Raw genomic sequence first — 16,053 nt, forward strand, 5'->3', positions numbered from 1 at the left:
TCTTGTGATAAAAACACAACAGAACTCCCACCCACTGACACTGTTCCTCAGCTTTCCCAGTTGGAATAAAACCCAGGGAAACACACTCAGGGTAAACAGTTGCTATCTATGGGCTGTTTCCGTTTTGGCTCTGTGGAGTGGGTATTCATTAGTCCTTGGCAGGTCTACTCCCCTCCAACACAGTCTCATCCCACGCTGTAAGCTCACGAGCATGCCCACAGGGATGTGTACAGTCACACCTACATATGATATCTCCAAAATTCTTTTCCATGAAGCCATTCCACCTTGATCCCATTTCACAACCCTGGAGCCTTTTTCCACTTGGATAAGAGTCTGACCTGTAAAGCTTGGTTGCTGCCTCATCACTTCCTGTAGTCTTATATTTCACCAAGGTGAGTAGTACACGCTGTAAATCCCATATGTCAGAGAAAGACCAGCGGTCATAAAACGCACGCGTTCCTGCGAACGCTGGCTGAAGAACAGGTATCTACATGTTGTGTCTCATTACAATCAACCTATTTTTAGGCCCCTCTGTATTTGAGCTCTGGTCAGCCCAGCATGCAGGCGCCTCAGTGTTCCCTCATCTTTGCAGAAGACTTTCATCCCAGTCACACACTCCCATTTTTCTTCTGCATCCATAAGTCTGCACGCTGGTGTGATTCAAACCGTCAGCAAACACGGATTTTCACTGGGAGGAAGAAAAAAAAAAAAAAAAAAAAAAAGCAGAATGTATTTCTGGTGAAGAGTAAACTGAAAAGTCTCTGTCAAGAAGTCTGTCCTCACTCTGAGGTGGGAAAGCAGATGTAGAGAAAGGAGGTTAAAGGTTAAATGCTCAGCCACAAACTTCAACCTTTGGCAGAATGGGGAGGTCATGATTTCTAAGAAATCTGGATAAAGGTGAAAATGGCAATACGTTGATTAAAGCTGAGCTGATTAGTTGCTGTCAAAATGCACACATCACTTAAAACAATATGATTCTAAATTTTTCCTTTTAACCAGATATTTATTCATGAAATATTTTATATTATTCTGCCACATTCTTTAAGTAGACAGTTTACTGTTGTATAACCCCTTTTTTCAGGGAAAATAGTAAATTTGACAGACTGATGAACTTCTAAAAATGAAACAACCAACCAGTTAATTCAATTGTTTATCTCAGTCTTAAACATACAGCAGTGAAATGCAGGATGCATATTTATTACATATTACTAAACATTAAATGTTCCTTTACTTGCTACATAGATAGATAGATAGATAGATAGATAGATAGATAGATAGATAGATAGATAGATAGATAGATAGATGATAGATAGATAGATAGATAGATAGATAGATAGATAGATAGATAGATAGATAGATAGATAGATAGATAGATAGATAGATAGATAGATAGATAGATAGATGATGGTAAAGTTCAAATAAACACTTTAGCTCACAATACAGTTTCCATCTATTTTGTTATATAATTCCTTCCTTTCATTTTGTAAGACAAGCTTAAGATGTTCATGATTTCTATTACTTTTATTCACATTTTTGTAAAAGACACACGGACACATCATCCATCCTTCATTCCCCACGCGGACCAGTACACTCTGTTCTTCACTCGGTGAGCCCCCTAGTGGCAAAATATATTAATGACATGATGTGAAAGAGCTGTAACTTTCAGTCCAATAAATGTATTGAGGGGCGAATACACACGATGTTAAATAAAACTAAATATTAATCATTATTTTTAAATCGAGTTTTTTTTTTTTTTTATTCTTAGAGCTTTTCAGATAAACCGCTCTGGATTACCGTTTTATCAGTAAAATGATCAGAAAATGACTTATAAATTGAATTGAGACTATATAATTGAGACTAATAAAATGATAACTTTTATTTGACCGGAAACGACCAAGTCTCGGTTTCTGTGGGGATGAAATATTTATCCGATGATGGAAATTCTACTCAGGAATGTTTTTTTTCTCTCTCCCCCCTCTTGTGCGTCTCAGATTTGCTCTGACTGGCCGTGAGGTAAGAAAACAAGTCCGTCCCATTCTCCTGCTGACATCCCATTGGTCCAGACAAGAGCTCAGGAATGTCCTCAAATTATATAAATAGCACCTAAAACAGAAGCACAAGTCAGATGAATAAAGTGAGGCATCAGATTAGAGAAGAAACGCAGAGAAACTTTGCTTCCAGTCACTGAACTTCTGCAAGAGCGAAAGGTAGAGAGAGAGAGACACGGGATAAATAATCTGTGAAGCAAGGACTTTTTCTTTTTATTCCCTTTTCAAATCCTTTTTATTTTTTCAAAAGCAGTTTTCATTTAAAAGGTTTGTACACATCTTTCTGCGATATGTGACATTTCTGATACCCGGATTACATGTGCTCAGTAACTTCTTTGCTTGCAACAGGGTCCAGTGACATCTGGAGATGATGCTGTCTGGCATCTTTTTGCTGCTGATGCTTTGGAGCTGTGAGGGCGCAAGACTGGCAGGTAAGAATGGAAAACAACTATTTAGCCTTTAAACCTTTTTTTTAAAAAATCTGTTCAATCTTTCCAGTTTGTTGTATAAAAGACATTAACTGTTCTTGCAGGGGATTGTGTTGATTATAGTTTCTTTCTTCTTTTTTTTTTTTTGATCATTCTGGTTGCCCTTAGAGGAAATATGATTTTTGAAATGTTGCATTCATTTATTTTATTCTGGTATGATTTTATAGCCAGTGGTTTCTTTGTCTTTTTGTGCGCTCTGATACAGAAGTAACCGGCGCTTTTCTTCCCTTTTCCTTTTTTCTTTAACCACAGAGAGTCGAGATGATAACAGTGTGTATGACTTATTTGATCTGGCCCGGGTAAACAAAAGGCACCACGGAGTGAGTCTGGTCAAAGGCGAAGATCCCTACAGCCCAGCTTACAAGGTCCTGAACGCAGACTTGATCCCCGCCGTCCCAGACAGCTCCTTCAGGGACCTCCTGGACTCCATCCAAGCCGAGCGGGGCTTCCTCCTCCTGGTCAACCTGAAGCAGTTCAAAAAAACCAGAGGCAGTTTGCTGACCATTGAGAAAACCGATGGATCCGGACCGGTTTTTGAGATAATTTCCAACGGGAAGGCGAACACCCTGGATATGGTCTACACCACCATCAACCAGCAGCAGGTCGTGTCCATCGAGGATGCGGGTTTGGCCACAGGGCATTGGAAGAACATCACGCTGTTCGTGCAGGAGGACAGGGCGCAGCTTTTTGTGGGCTGTGAGGAAGTCAATGTGGCAGAGATGGATGTGCCAATCCAGACGGTGCTGGCCCGAGAGGTGGCAGACATGGCCAGGCTCAGGATTGGAAAGGGAGCTGTGAAGGACAAGTTCATGGTAAGAAATGGTTTGGTATAGATATCCAACTGGTTTTTGTTTTGTTTTGTTTGTCTTTTTTTTATAAATGAAGATGTAGGAAAAGAAAGTTTTAAAGCTTTAACACGTTCTTTATCTTTTTGAAGGGAGTGCTTCAGAATGTGCGCTTTGTATTTGGTACCACCTTGGATGCCATACTGAGAAACAAGGGGTGTCAAAGTGGAGGTAAGTCTTAAAACCAACTGTTGCAAAAAATAAGAAGTGCCTGATTGTGTTACTGCAAGCAATAATCAATCCACCCTTTCCACCATCCAGCAACCTTAACTGATGTCATGACCCTGGACAACCCAGTGAATGGCTCCAGCCCTGCTATTAGGACCGATTACACCGGCCACAAAGCCAAAGGTGAGACCTTTCCTCCCATTAGAGCTGTACCTCTTTTCCACTTAAATATGTAAGTTGAGCTCATTTATTGAACTCTTCCTGAGCAGATCTGCAGTCTGTCTGCGGCTTCTCCTGTGAGGACATCGCCAGCATGTTTAAAGAACTCAGGGGACTCAATGTCATTGTCAAAAAAGTGCTGAATGATCTCCAAAAAGTGGTAAGTTGAAAGGAACATCCGGGTCTGCTGTTTGTCATCTCTGACTCCCTCTTTTCCCCGTCTGCTAGTCTTTCAATCTGCTTTTAGTTAATTCATTCCTTGGTGCATGGCCACTTGTCACAGTAATGGCTGTCACTAGCCAAGTTCTTAATGAGACCCATGTGAATACACAAATACGTTTGGCCGTCGGTCACATTTGCACTGCTTCACTAGATTTCAGCAATGTCTTAATCATGGTGCCGGACGGTGATTCATTTGTATCGGAACCTTGGCAAAGTTGAAGTTTTCCATCTTTTGCCCTGAGCAGCCCCCTCCTCACTCTCACGTTCTCTTTCCCCCAGTCATCAGACAGCCAGCTCCTGAAAAACCAAATGAACATCCACAGTGGAGTCTGCATCCATAATGGCATTGTGCACAAGGACAAAGATGAGTGGACGGTGGATGGCTGCACCGAGTGCACCTGTCAGGTAAGTGTCATAACACCTACAGGAATGTAACCTTTAAACATGCCAGGGCTCAGCTGAGGAAGGACATAGTGCTACTTCCTCCTAATCTGCTGCGGTAAAGTGATAATAGTGTTTTTTATTAGCACCTTTCTTCGTAATTGCCATGCTCTTGTCCGAAAGGCATCGACACTCTGTCTGAAACGATCAACAAAGCAGCATGAGGCTCTTTTACTTCTGGCCTTTTAGTGGAAGCTGCTCATGTTCAATGTTATTATTTGGGTGTTAGTGGGAGAGTATTAGTGAGGATTACTGCAGGTTTTCTTCCACCACAGCAGGTGTTGGTTGGAAACCTTAGAAGACTGTTACTTTCTGAAATACAGCAATTAGGCTTGGAACAGGATTAGCAAAGTTACTCTTATTGCACTTTTTCTCATTAAACTGTTCCTCTGTGCAGAACTCTGCTACCGTGTGTCGTAAAATCTCTTGCCCTCTGATCCCATGTGCCAACGCCACAGTGCCTGATGGAGAGTGCTGTCCCCGCTGTGGAACACGTAAGCTTCTTCTTCTGTGAATTTCATGAACCGAGTTTTATTTTATCTCTTATCAAGTTAAGATTTATTCCCAAATGTGTTTGTCTCTGTACAGCCAGCGATTATGCAGAAGATGGTTGGTCCGCCTGGTCTGACTGGACCCATTGTTCGGTGACTTGCGGCCGTGGCATCCAACAGCGTGGACGTTCCTGTGACCGCATCAACAGCAAGTGTGAGGGTACATCTGTCCAGACCCGTGACTGCTACCCGCAAGAATGTGACAAGCGCTGTAAGTCTCTCAACATTTGCAACCCTGCTCATTTTTTTTTTCAGACTGAAATATTTGTGAATTAACTGTTCATGTGTTTGTCACAGTCAAACAGGATGGAGGTTGGAGCCACTGGTCACCCTGGTCTTCATGCTCTGTGACCTGTGGTGAGGGGGTCATGACACAAATCCGCCTCTGCAACTCCCCCACACCCCAGATGGGTGGAAGAGACTGCCAAGGAGAGGGACGTCACACCAAAGTCTGCCAGAAGTCACCATGTCCTGGTGAGTTAAACATCAGGAGCTAAATATGGAACAGCATCCATTCATCCATACCAGGATAATAAATGTTGATTTTTGCATTCAAGTCAATGGAGGTTGGGGACCCTGGTCACCATGGGACACCTGCTCTGTTACTTGTGGTGGTGGAATTCAAAGCCGAAAACGTCTTTGCACTGATCCTGCACCCAAATATGGTGGAAAGGATTGCATTGGAGATGCTACTATGATTCAAGTTTGTAACAAGGAAGACTGCCCTATTGGTACGTGTCTAAGCTTAGCAAACCATTAAAACACACTGCATCCTACACAACAGATTGCTTTGTTAAAGCACACATTCTTTCTGTCCTTAGATGGCTGTCTTTCAAACCCATGCTTCCCTGGCACAAAGTGCACCAGCTTCCCCGATGGGTCTTTCACATGTGGCAAGTGTCCACTTGGCTATACTGGTGATGGCATCACGTGCAAGGACATTGATGAATGCAAAGAGGTCCCAGATGCTTGCCATACTCATAATGGAGTCCATCGCTGTGAGAACACTGATCCAGGCTACAACTGTCTCCCCTGCCCCGCACGTTTCTCTGGTCCCCAGCCCTTTGGTAGAGGAGTGGAACAGGCTACAGCTAAAAAACAGGTTTGGATTGGTACTTATTTGCTGTCGTTATGGCTAGTATATCAGCAGCTAGCTTTTTTTTTCTGTTTTGCTCAACACTCTGTAATTTCTTTTAGGTTTGCACTCCCCGTAACCCTTGTCAGGACGGCAGCCACGACTGCCATAAAAATGCAAATTGCATCTACTTGGGCGTCTTCTCCGACTCCATGTTCCGCTGTGAGTGTAAGCCAGGCTATGCTGGGAATGGCCGGATTTGTGGGGAAGACACTGACCTGGACGGGTGGCCCAACACTGACCTGCTGTGTGTGGAAAATGCCACTTATCACTGCAAGAAGGTAGCCAGACCCCACATGGACAGACACCTCAGAAGCCACTATAATCCATCTGCACTCCATTATTGTGATAATTGCCTCCTTACACTGTCTTTTGTTCCTTTATAGGATAATTGCCCCAACCTCCCCAACTCTGGCCAGGAAGATCATGACAAAGATGGCTTGGGTGATGAATGTGACCATGATGATGACAATGATGGGATCCCCGATGATAGGGTGAGTAATCGTGAAGTTTTTTTAGACTCAAACTGTACTTTCCCCAGAGGCCACACATAGCAATCATCTGTAGCCATCCTTCCTTTGGGCAGTAGGAATGCAGATTGCTTAAGCTTGTGTGTTTTCACCAGAGAACTACAGTAGAAGTTGTTAGTTGTGCGGGAAAAGTAGTAAAATTTCCACATAAAGCCAAGAATTGAGGATGAGGTGGCTGGTTGCCCACAATTCTCAGTGTGGGTTTGGAAAGCTGGGCAAGAAAAATGCATGTGTACAGTTGCCAGTGGAATATTACATTCCAGCCAAAGTAAGACAGGAAAAAAATGTCCAAAAACACTGGAAAAACACAACTCTGTTCTTATAAATAAAACCTCCTTCTGCCATGACCCATTTCAGTTCTTTAATTGATATTTCTCTTTAAAATTAGGACAACTGCCCAAGAGTGTACAACCCCGCCCAGTATGATGCAGACAGGGATGATGTTGGTGACCGCTGTGACAACTGTGTGTTTGAAGCCAACACTGACCAAACCGACACCGACAACAACGGCGAGGGTGATGCATGCGCAATCGACATTGATGGCGATGGTAAGTAACCTCTCCAAAATTCTGATTTGAGCTTTGTCTGTGTTCATTCCTGAAGAGCGTGAGCACGTGCAGAGCTGTGAGGGCAAATGTAAAAATGTTTTTGTTGAACAGGCATTCTGAATGAGAACGACAACTGCCCATACGTTTACAACGTGGACCAGAGAGACACCGACAGGGATGGAGTGGGAGATCACTGTGACAACTGCCCTCTGGAACACAACCCAGATCAGGTAATGTTACATTTCACCTTTGCATTACAGCAACATGGTTGGAGCTTAACCTGACTGCTTCTGTTTCAATTAAAGCGAGCAACCTGACTAATTCATGGCAGGAGAATAATGCTCTTTCTCTTTTCGGCTCTTCTGACTTAAAAAAGAAAAATAATACAAATGAGTGATTTGCTGAGGTGCATGAACACTGAACACTTGTCTCGAGGGACATTGCTAGCATACCTGAAAACAAGGGGCTGCATTTACATCCAGGGTAGCACCTCTCATATTGAGGCTACTGAAAAGCAGCAGAAGGAGCAAATTGAAGAGAGGACAAGTGTCTCATAGTGTGCGGAGCCGTTCTTTGGGAAATCTCATCCTGAAGGAATTTTTCTGTTCCTCCTCAGATTGACTCAGACTCAGATCGCGTCGGAGACAAATGCGACAACAACCAGGACATTGACGAGGACGGTCACCAGAACAACATCGACAACTGCCCCTACATCCCCAACGCCAACCAGGCAGACCACGACAAGGACGGCAAAGGTGACGCCTGCGACCATGACGATGACAATGATGGCATCCCTGATGACAAAGACAACTGCCGATTGGCCTTTAACCCTGATCAAGTAGATTCTGATGGTGAGTCCTACAAAAGATTGGCGCAATTCCTCTAGATGTCCCTTTACAGCCTCTCATTTTAAGCATTTGCTCTTTTTTTACTCCATATCCATATGTTCCTTCCAGGTGATGGCCGTGGTGATGTGTGTAAAGACGATTTTGACCAAGATAATGTACTGGACATCTATGATGTGTGCCCCGAGAACTTTGCCATCAGTGAAACAGACTTCCGCAGGTTCCAGATGGTTCCTTTGGACCCTAAGGGTACCTCTCAGATTGACCCCAACTGGGTAGTGAGACATCAGGGCAAGGAGTTGGTGCAAACTGTTAACTGTGACCCTGGCATTGCTGTTGGTAAGCAGAATACAGGAAGAAAACCTTACTTTAAGAAAGCCATACTCCAAATAGTGGTGATTCTAAAACATCCCTCACTATTCTTTAAGGTTATGATGAGTTCAGCGCTGTGGACTTCAGTGGAACGTTCTTCATCAACACGGACAGAGATGACGATTATGCCGGGTTCGTGTTTGGCTACCAGTCCAGCTCCCGCTTCTACACTGTGATGTGGAAACAGATTACACAGACCTACTGGTCCCAGACACCTACAAGAGCTCAGGGCTACTCTGGCTTGTCAATCAAAGTAGTCAACTCCACCACGGGGCCTGGAGAGCACCTGAGGAATGCTCTGTGGCACACTGGAGACACCCCAGGACAGGTGAGCGCACAATAGTGGACTCAGCTTGGGACATAATGGGAGTTGCGCCACTTACCTCTTGTTAACCATTGCAATTCTTCATTTATAGGTGCGTACTCTGTGGCACGACCCCAAGAACATTGGCTGGAAGGACTTCACCGCCTACAGATGGCATCTGACCCACAGACCCAAGACTGGACTTATTAGGTGAGTCTGAAACTCTATTCAACTGCAAATGTCCTTAATTGTTATTGAAACAGCACAGAGCTCATGAGACTGCGTTAACTTTTCAGAGTGGTCATGTATGAAGGGAAGAGAATCATGGCTGATTCTGGAAACATCTATGACAAGACATATGCTGGTGGGCGACTAGGCTTGTATGTCTTCTCTCAGGAGATGGTTTACTTCTCAGACCTCAAATATGAATGTAGAGGTAAGCGCATATGTCCTAGTTTTAACACTTCCAAAATACACAACCACCACTTCAAACATGATTCGTAACTGGTTTATTTCTTTCCTTTCAGATACATAATTGCACCCCAGGAGACTTCCAGAAGAATGTATCACCCTAAATCTAATTTCCAAGGCATGGATCGATTTCTTTTTTTAACATTTTCCTGTTGAGAAATGCACATCAGAGGTATGTCGAGCAAGTGGACCAACATGTGGAGTGACCTCAGGAGTTAAAGCCAAATGAAAGTTGAATGATAATTCCGCGTCAGACTCAAACTGTGAGCGCAGCTTTGCTCAGAAGAAATAGACCCTCTCACTTTGTCTGCGCTAAACAATGGCCACATTTTATTGCTTTGCACACCAGAACTGTTGTTCCTCTGTGGATGAGGGAGCAAAGGGAAGAGTGTTTTTGCATTTTTGTATGTGTGTGTGTGTGTTATTTTTGAGCATTAACTTACATCTGCTGTGGACTCGAAAGATCATTTTTTTCAGTAAGAAGAAAGCAGTACCAGAACTTTCTTTGGCTGGGGTGGAAAAAAAAAAAGAAAATCCCCCATGAAGGAACCATTGAGGGACCGTGGACAGTATGGACTGACTGTAACTATCAAAGAGAGTGAATGTTTTTTTGTGTGTTTGTGCAAGTATGCCACCCAACAAGCATAAATATGAAGACAACCAAGACAAAACTGAGATCAAATTTCTCTGATGACTCCTCACACCAGTTGTTACAGACACATGAAGCCTGGTCTGTAGCAGAGACGTAGGGCTGGCCCGAATCATTAGTCTTCTCAGGAAAGAGCGTTAGCAGGACAGCACAGGGCCCCGATGCAGACACACAACAACTACTGCTTTGGAACAGAAACTGTACGCAAATATTATGTTAATATCAGGGGACAGTGAGGGCCAGTCTGTTTCCTTTGAGTCTTTACGAGTGTGAAATTGTATTTGTACTTATCCACAGAGGCTATAATTCTAACTCACCTCTGCATCATTAAATGTTATCAGCGACCTATTAAAACGTACTTAAAGCAGCAATGTTTGAATAATCAGTTCTAATTAGGACAGCGAACTATAAAAGCAGTCTGCTTCTGCACAGTGTGCATGATTGGTGTGTTTGAGATTGAGTGCTCATTTTTGACAAAGAGGGCGAAAAGGAAACCCTTTATGTACAAATATTACCTCATTAAGTATAAATTGGTTGGCTTCATATTTTCAGCAAGACTTTGGTATCATTTATATTCTGTATATAAGATATTTTTGTAGCAAAAGAAGCCCAAACAAGATTAAATGATTAAAGAAATGTTTTCTTGACCATGTTTTGCAATATGTATTTTCCTGTGCTGTTTTGATAAATTATTATGTTTGTTTATTATGTTATTTGTGTAGATATATGCTATTTAAATAATTTATCTAGAAGCGTAGCCTCTTATGGAAGCGCTTCTATTTGTATAAACTTTTTGCACACTGACATGAGGATGTCTTTGTTTTTTGTTGTTTTTTTTTTGTTTGTTTTTTGTATGTCCTTTTTTTTTTTTTATTATTAGTGAAGCTTTTTCTATAAACATTTGTACCATGGTTTCTACTCAAATTGCTGTTTATATTCCTACTTTTTTTTTTTTTTTTTGTAATGTCAACTGAACAATAAAATTTTCAGGAAAAAAAAGTTAAGATTCTGAGATTCTTGGTGTCTTTGTGGGCAAACAAACAGTTAAATAGTTGTTGGGTCTTTCTTCTCTCCCAGTGGTCTTTGAACTTCATATCCACCATGATTAAGGTGTTCTCCCTTGAAATATAAAGGGAGCCGAGCCATGCTGATCCAGGCGACTGGAATCCATTAGTTGAGTGTAGTGAAGCCTCTGAGAAAGGGAGTATCCTTGGGAGTCAACGGCAGAAACACTCAACATGAAGTATAACCCACTTAAGCAGCGCATCCATACACATCTGATCACACACTGCATGGGCGTCTTGCCTTCAAATGACGGCACTCTCATGACAAGCAGACAGAAGGGATTATGGGCTGCAGAGCGATAAACTCACAAATTTTTGTGGGGGTGAAGTTTAACTGCAGTTATGGTCTCCTTCGCGCAGCCTGAATGTGCTTCGAAATACCACAATTTTTATATATATATATATATAACTAAACAAATGATTGGTTATCCACACCGTACAACCCTTCACCAGTAAATCATCTGCACACAAAATCCAAACAGCTAATCTAAGTCTTTCACAGAGTCAAAAAGAGCTGTTATCTAAAACCCAGACAGTCTTAGTTTGCTGCAGGTCTCTTTACTTTTGAGGTGACCTCATTCTTACCACAATGATCTCACTGGGTTTCCATTACCCTACATGAGCAGTAAACAGCATAGTCCATTCTAAGAACACATTGTAGTGCTGACATACATGATATCTGTGGAACAGACGTATATCCAACACATGTAATGATTATATTACAACTGTTACTTCCATGTGCTTCAGTAAGTCTGAACAGTGACTACATGTCCTCTCAGATCGCGCAAGACTGGTAGTAGGGCCCCTGAGGGGAATTGTCTAGTGCATTTGGTTGATATGGTTTTAGTGAGGAGGAATGTGGGGTCAGAATGTGTGTGTGAGGTGAGTAGTGAGATGAGCACGCCCCAGTGTGTCCAGTGCCAGGAGAATATAAAGGCGAGGCCTCTGGGCAGAGGTCGGCCAGGTGCAGGCTGCATGAGCAGGAGCAAATTGGAATCCTGTCAACAGCTTCCACAAATCTCTCAAACAAACCAAAGAGCATCAGTCTCATAGCTGGTCATCTTTTCTTGGTGGAATCCACTCATCTGAATTCAAATTAAATTCACACGGGGTCCAGTTTCACAAGATCCAACTAATCTGAGCCACTCTGAACAGAACACCTTTCGAGGCAGGAATGACTGGAATGCTAGCTGAACTGGAACTGACTACCGCTGTCATTTTAGCAAGAATGAGTTGTCATCTGTGTCCTTGTATTTTATTTTTAACTGTTCTTATTCATGTATCTCTTATTTTACCATTTTATTGTTATTTTATTTTCTTAAGCTGTTTTTATTCACTTGCTGTTTCTGTACAACACTTTGGTCAGCTGTATGTTGTTTTTAAAGTGCTTTATATATAAATATGGTATGGTATGGTATGGTATGGTATGGTATGGTATGGTATGGTATGGTATGGTATGGTACCACTATTGCAAAGAAGAGATGCCCCCTCTGACATGTTTAATGTCTTACCACACAATACTAACACAAGCATACACAACCCCCAGAGACCTGCTGCATTAGCTGTTTATGTGTGCAGCAGAACATTCTGCGGCCACCTAACCCCCTTATTAGACTTAATGATGGCAATTTTCTGTTCTCATTGATGCTACTTGGGTTGATACAAAGGGACTCCCTGCTGCTCTGTTTCCTCATTCCTGGACACAAACACAAATAAAAGCAATGGGTTGCAATCCAGCTGCAAATTAAGAAAATATAGACCAATTAGACCAGAAGTTACAGCTCTAATCAACAGCTGACAATATTTTTGGATAATTTTTCGACCGCTGCTACATTTGGAAAACTCTTCATCATGCTGCTCTTTCTATCACAATATCACATCGTCTTTAAACATGTCGAAGTTTTTCTGTGTCAATCCATTGTTGTAATCCAGCGAGGGTGTTCTGGCAGCAGGAGTTCAAAGGAACTAGTGAAATATTTTATAGGATCTCATGGTGTTGCTTTATTCGTCTCATGGTCCTGGTTCCAGCACTGTCAGGTCACATTCATCCAGCAGGCTGATTAACTGCTCCTCAGTAAGATGTGGTGCCTCATTCTGCAAAAAAAACCAAAAACAAAAATACATGCATTATTTCAATGGTGTGCATTTTTTTTTATTACTTTAAAATGTGTTTCATGCAGAAACACACTGCATCTGGCTGTCAATATTTCAGGCCTCATGTGAGCCCTCTACCACCCCACAATTTGTTCCCAGCTCATTTACTGGAGTTAAAACAAAGATTTTGACAAATCCAGATGATGTGTTGCATTAACTTTAGAGCTGACACATTATTGGAACTTCCTACTAACATGCCGCTCTGCTGATGCTGTCCCTCGAGCTTTTAGTTGGAAGCTCTCAGGGAAAAAAAAAAAAAACACTTCCAGTTCGATGAAAGTATTGTTTTTCTACAGATAAGTCAGGCTCCTCACATGCCGTTTGTGTTTAACTGCATGTGAGCTCAAGGATGAAAGCCAACTTTCTTAAACTTGGCTATGATGGGAAGTTGATTGAATGTTTCTAAAAGGAAAGAAAGGGGGTAAAAGGATTTGTACCTGGCGATGAAATAGCCCTTCAAATCTATAATTTCTTGACAGTGAGGATGAAGTGAGGTTAATTTACCTGCATGAGTTCTCACAGGCAGTTGCCATGTCCTCCTGTGAGGAAGTTGTACTTTATTTAGACAGCTGCAATGCAATGGTTCATTTATTTCAATAGTATCAACTCATTACCTTTCATAACACAGAACGTGTGCGTAGACCAAGTGCAGAAGAGCAAATGTCTGAGTGTGAGTAGCCATGACTGTCATCATTCTCTCAGCATGTGTGCTTGTGTTTCTAGCTGTCATACTACACTGAACAGAATGTCCCTGGCCTTACAATACGGCTGTCATGACCCAGTTCTTCTGTCTGCTGGAATAACTGAATTTTTTTTTACCTTTTGTGGTTGACAGGAGAAGCGATAAATACAACACTGACATTTTCATCTAAGTTTCATCAAGGTAATGTAATGTTGGCGAACATATTATAGCCGCAGACTGATTATAATATTCCTAAATAATTCAACAGCAAGGGAAAAAACCTGTTTGGAAACTAGGTCTTCAGGAAGATACAGGAGATATCTCAGCGTGACCCATCACAGACACTCTGTCCTGAGAAAATATCGTACCCATTGCAGCTGTTTTTACATCTTCCCCACATCCTGCTGTGTAACTCAAGGTTAAAATCACATTCCTGTGTCTCATCTATCCTCTTTAGTTGAAGCTAATACTCCACATCGATCATCTGCCGACCAGACCACCCTCTGAAACCCACCAGTAATTTACCAAAAACCAGTTGCTGATAGATATCTTCACCATACAATTCCATCCACATTCAAATTATCATGGCCTAATTTGTGCTACTTTAGGGGAAAAAAAAGCATTTATACTCTAAATTCCCCACAGTGTCGTTTTCTGTCAAACATTCAAGACATCAGTGTGTTTGTCCTTTGATCCATGTAAAGCAAAACATGACATTTTTCTATGGATTGCCTTGAAAAATTATCCTATAAGTCCAGTAATGATTTGAGTGTACACTACTCATCAAAACTGTGTGTGTTAAAAAAGCCAAAAATCACAGAAAGGATTATTTCCCCATTTATTCAGATGTCCATCAGTCTGGTTTTCCAGCAATGACCTCTCAGGTGTGTCCCTGCTGAGGGGTAAGAAGGTTTGCCTTGGAAGAGGCAACTCCATCTGTTTTAATAAATCCTACTGGGTTCAACTGACAAACTAAGAGTATAATAATTCACTTGAAATGGTAAATGTAAAGTATATTTCATGTGCATAATTGACGCGTAAGCTCACATGAATGGGATAAAATGATTGAATAATAAGTAATCGGCTGGCTGGAGTTCTAATGGAAATAAGTTTTGAGAAAAAGCCCACAGATCTCCACTGACTCCTCACACCCACTGAGCCCTTACTACACCCTGCTGCCTTCAGGACACAGGTAAAGATCCGTTGAGGATAAAAAGAGCATCCTCTAGTTTCATCCCAGCCTCTGTTTGCTTGCTAAACAGCTGATCTGGAAACCATGGTTCTTAATTTAAATTTTTCTTAATGAATTTCATGTTTTATTTTGATGAACGGCATGAATGAATGTGTGATGTAAACACATGTTTTAACGTTGTTATGTCTGTAGCACCGTCTCCTCTGCAAATGAAGTTCCTAACAGATGAATAAAGAAAATTTGAATTTGAATTTGAATTTGAATAAATACCAGACATCTTGACGATGGGAGTCAGTCAGATTTACCAAAGGAGAGGACCAAAGAAGAAATAGAAGAAAAAGAACTTGATTAAATTCAATTCAACTTTATTTGTATAGCACTTCTTCACAATAATGTTGTCACAGGGCACTTTAAATACACAAATCAACATACACATCATTTCAAGCCAAATGGTACAACTCAGTAAGAGCTGTTGATCTCAGGTCTTCTCAGTGATACGCAGACCAATCTGGTGGCTGTGGTGACTAAGATGTGTTTTTCTGTCTGAATAAATGGCACACAGCCAGTTAAGAGTTAGGAGTCTGTCAGTTCTTCATGTGTAACTGCTGCCGATGTTCAGTGGGGCCAAAGTAATTTTAATAAGAGAAACTCTTGCTATAACAGAAAGGCTGCCCAAAGTAAATACACGATAAACAGTTGATAAACGTACTTCCACAAAGTATCTTCCTTCCACTGAGTTATCAGCAAGGCAAGAACAATGATTTTTAGCTCACAAACAGAGTTGTTCCTAACGGAAATTAATGAAAGACCCTTTTAAGCACACAAACACATCACTAAAGGTCCTGGAGAAATGGCCAAGTCATCATCAAAACAGCAAGCTCAACATGTCACTGGGATGTTACTGGCCAGTTTCAGATATGACAGTTTTTACATTTTAACTACCTCATTTAAGAAAAACTTCTGTCTCTCTCATGTTTGGCAACTCCTAACATTGTTTTCAATCTGACTCCCTAAACTATAATTTGTCTTCCCTCTGTGTTTGAATAGGCCCAACATTATATCCAGTTGAGTGTGGTGTTACCCTCCAGACAGGGGATTCCAAACAAAGACAGCATGGGTGAACTT

At 41.7% G+C, this 16,053-nt stretch overlaps 2 protein-coding genes across 2 annotated transcripts in view; one reads left to right on the forward strand and one right to left on the reverse strand.

Annotated features, from left to right (window-relative positions):
* Positions 1 to 2,140: 2,140 nt before the first annotated feature.
* On the forward strand, positions 2,141 to 10,801 carry thbs1a (thrombospondin 1a). Its single transcript, XM_079262170.1, has 22 exons — positions 2,141 to 2,315; positions 2,397 to 2,479; positions 2,789 to 3,348; positions 3,474 to 3,552; positions 3,643 to 3,732; positions 3,819 to 3,928; positions 4,270 to 4,395; positions 4,829 to 4,925; positions 5,020 to 5,193; positions 5,280 to 5,456; positions 5,540 to 5,713; positions 5,804 to 6,084; positions 6,180 to 6,398; positions 6,504 to 6,611; positions 7,036 to 7,195; positions 7,307 to 7,425; positions 7,812 to 8,046; positions 8,152 to 8,379; positions 8,469 to 8,740; positions 8,829 to 8,926; positions 9,013 to 9,152; positions 9,244 to 10,801. The coding sequence occupies exons 2-22, from the start codon at positions 2,416 to 2,418 to the stop codon at positions 9,249 to 9,251; spliced, it is 3,519 nt and encodes a 1,172-aa protein (XP_079118296.1). The 5' UTR covers positions 2,141 to 2,315; positions 2,397 to 2,415; the 3' UTR covers positions 9,252 to 10,801.
* A 2,087-nt stretch (positions 10,802 to 12,888) lies between these two features.
* fsip1 (fibrous sheath interacting protein 1) overlaps positions 12,889 to 16,053 on the reverse strand; it is a gene marked incomplete at both ends in the record, with an annotated part of 31,693 nt that continues 28,528 nt past the window's right edge. Inside the window, 2 exon segments of the mRNA XM_079261563.1 lie at positions 12,889 to 12,931; positions 12,933 to 12,994. Of these exon segments, the coding sequence (XP_079117689.1) occupies positions 12,889 to 12,931; positions 12,933 to 12,994 (105 nt within the window).

The sequence above is a fragment of the Telmatherina bonti genome (genome assembly GCF_933228915.1).
Source record: "Telmatherina bonti genome assembly, chromosome: 22".
In the NCBI taxonomy this organism is placed as follows: Eukaryota; Metazoa; Chordata; class Actinopteri; order Atheriniformes; family Telmatherinidae; genus Telmatherina; species Telmatherina bonti.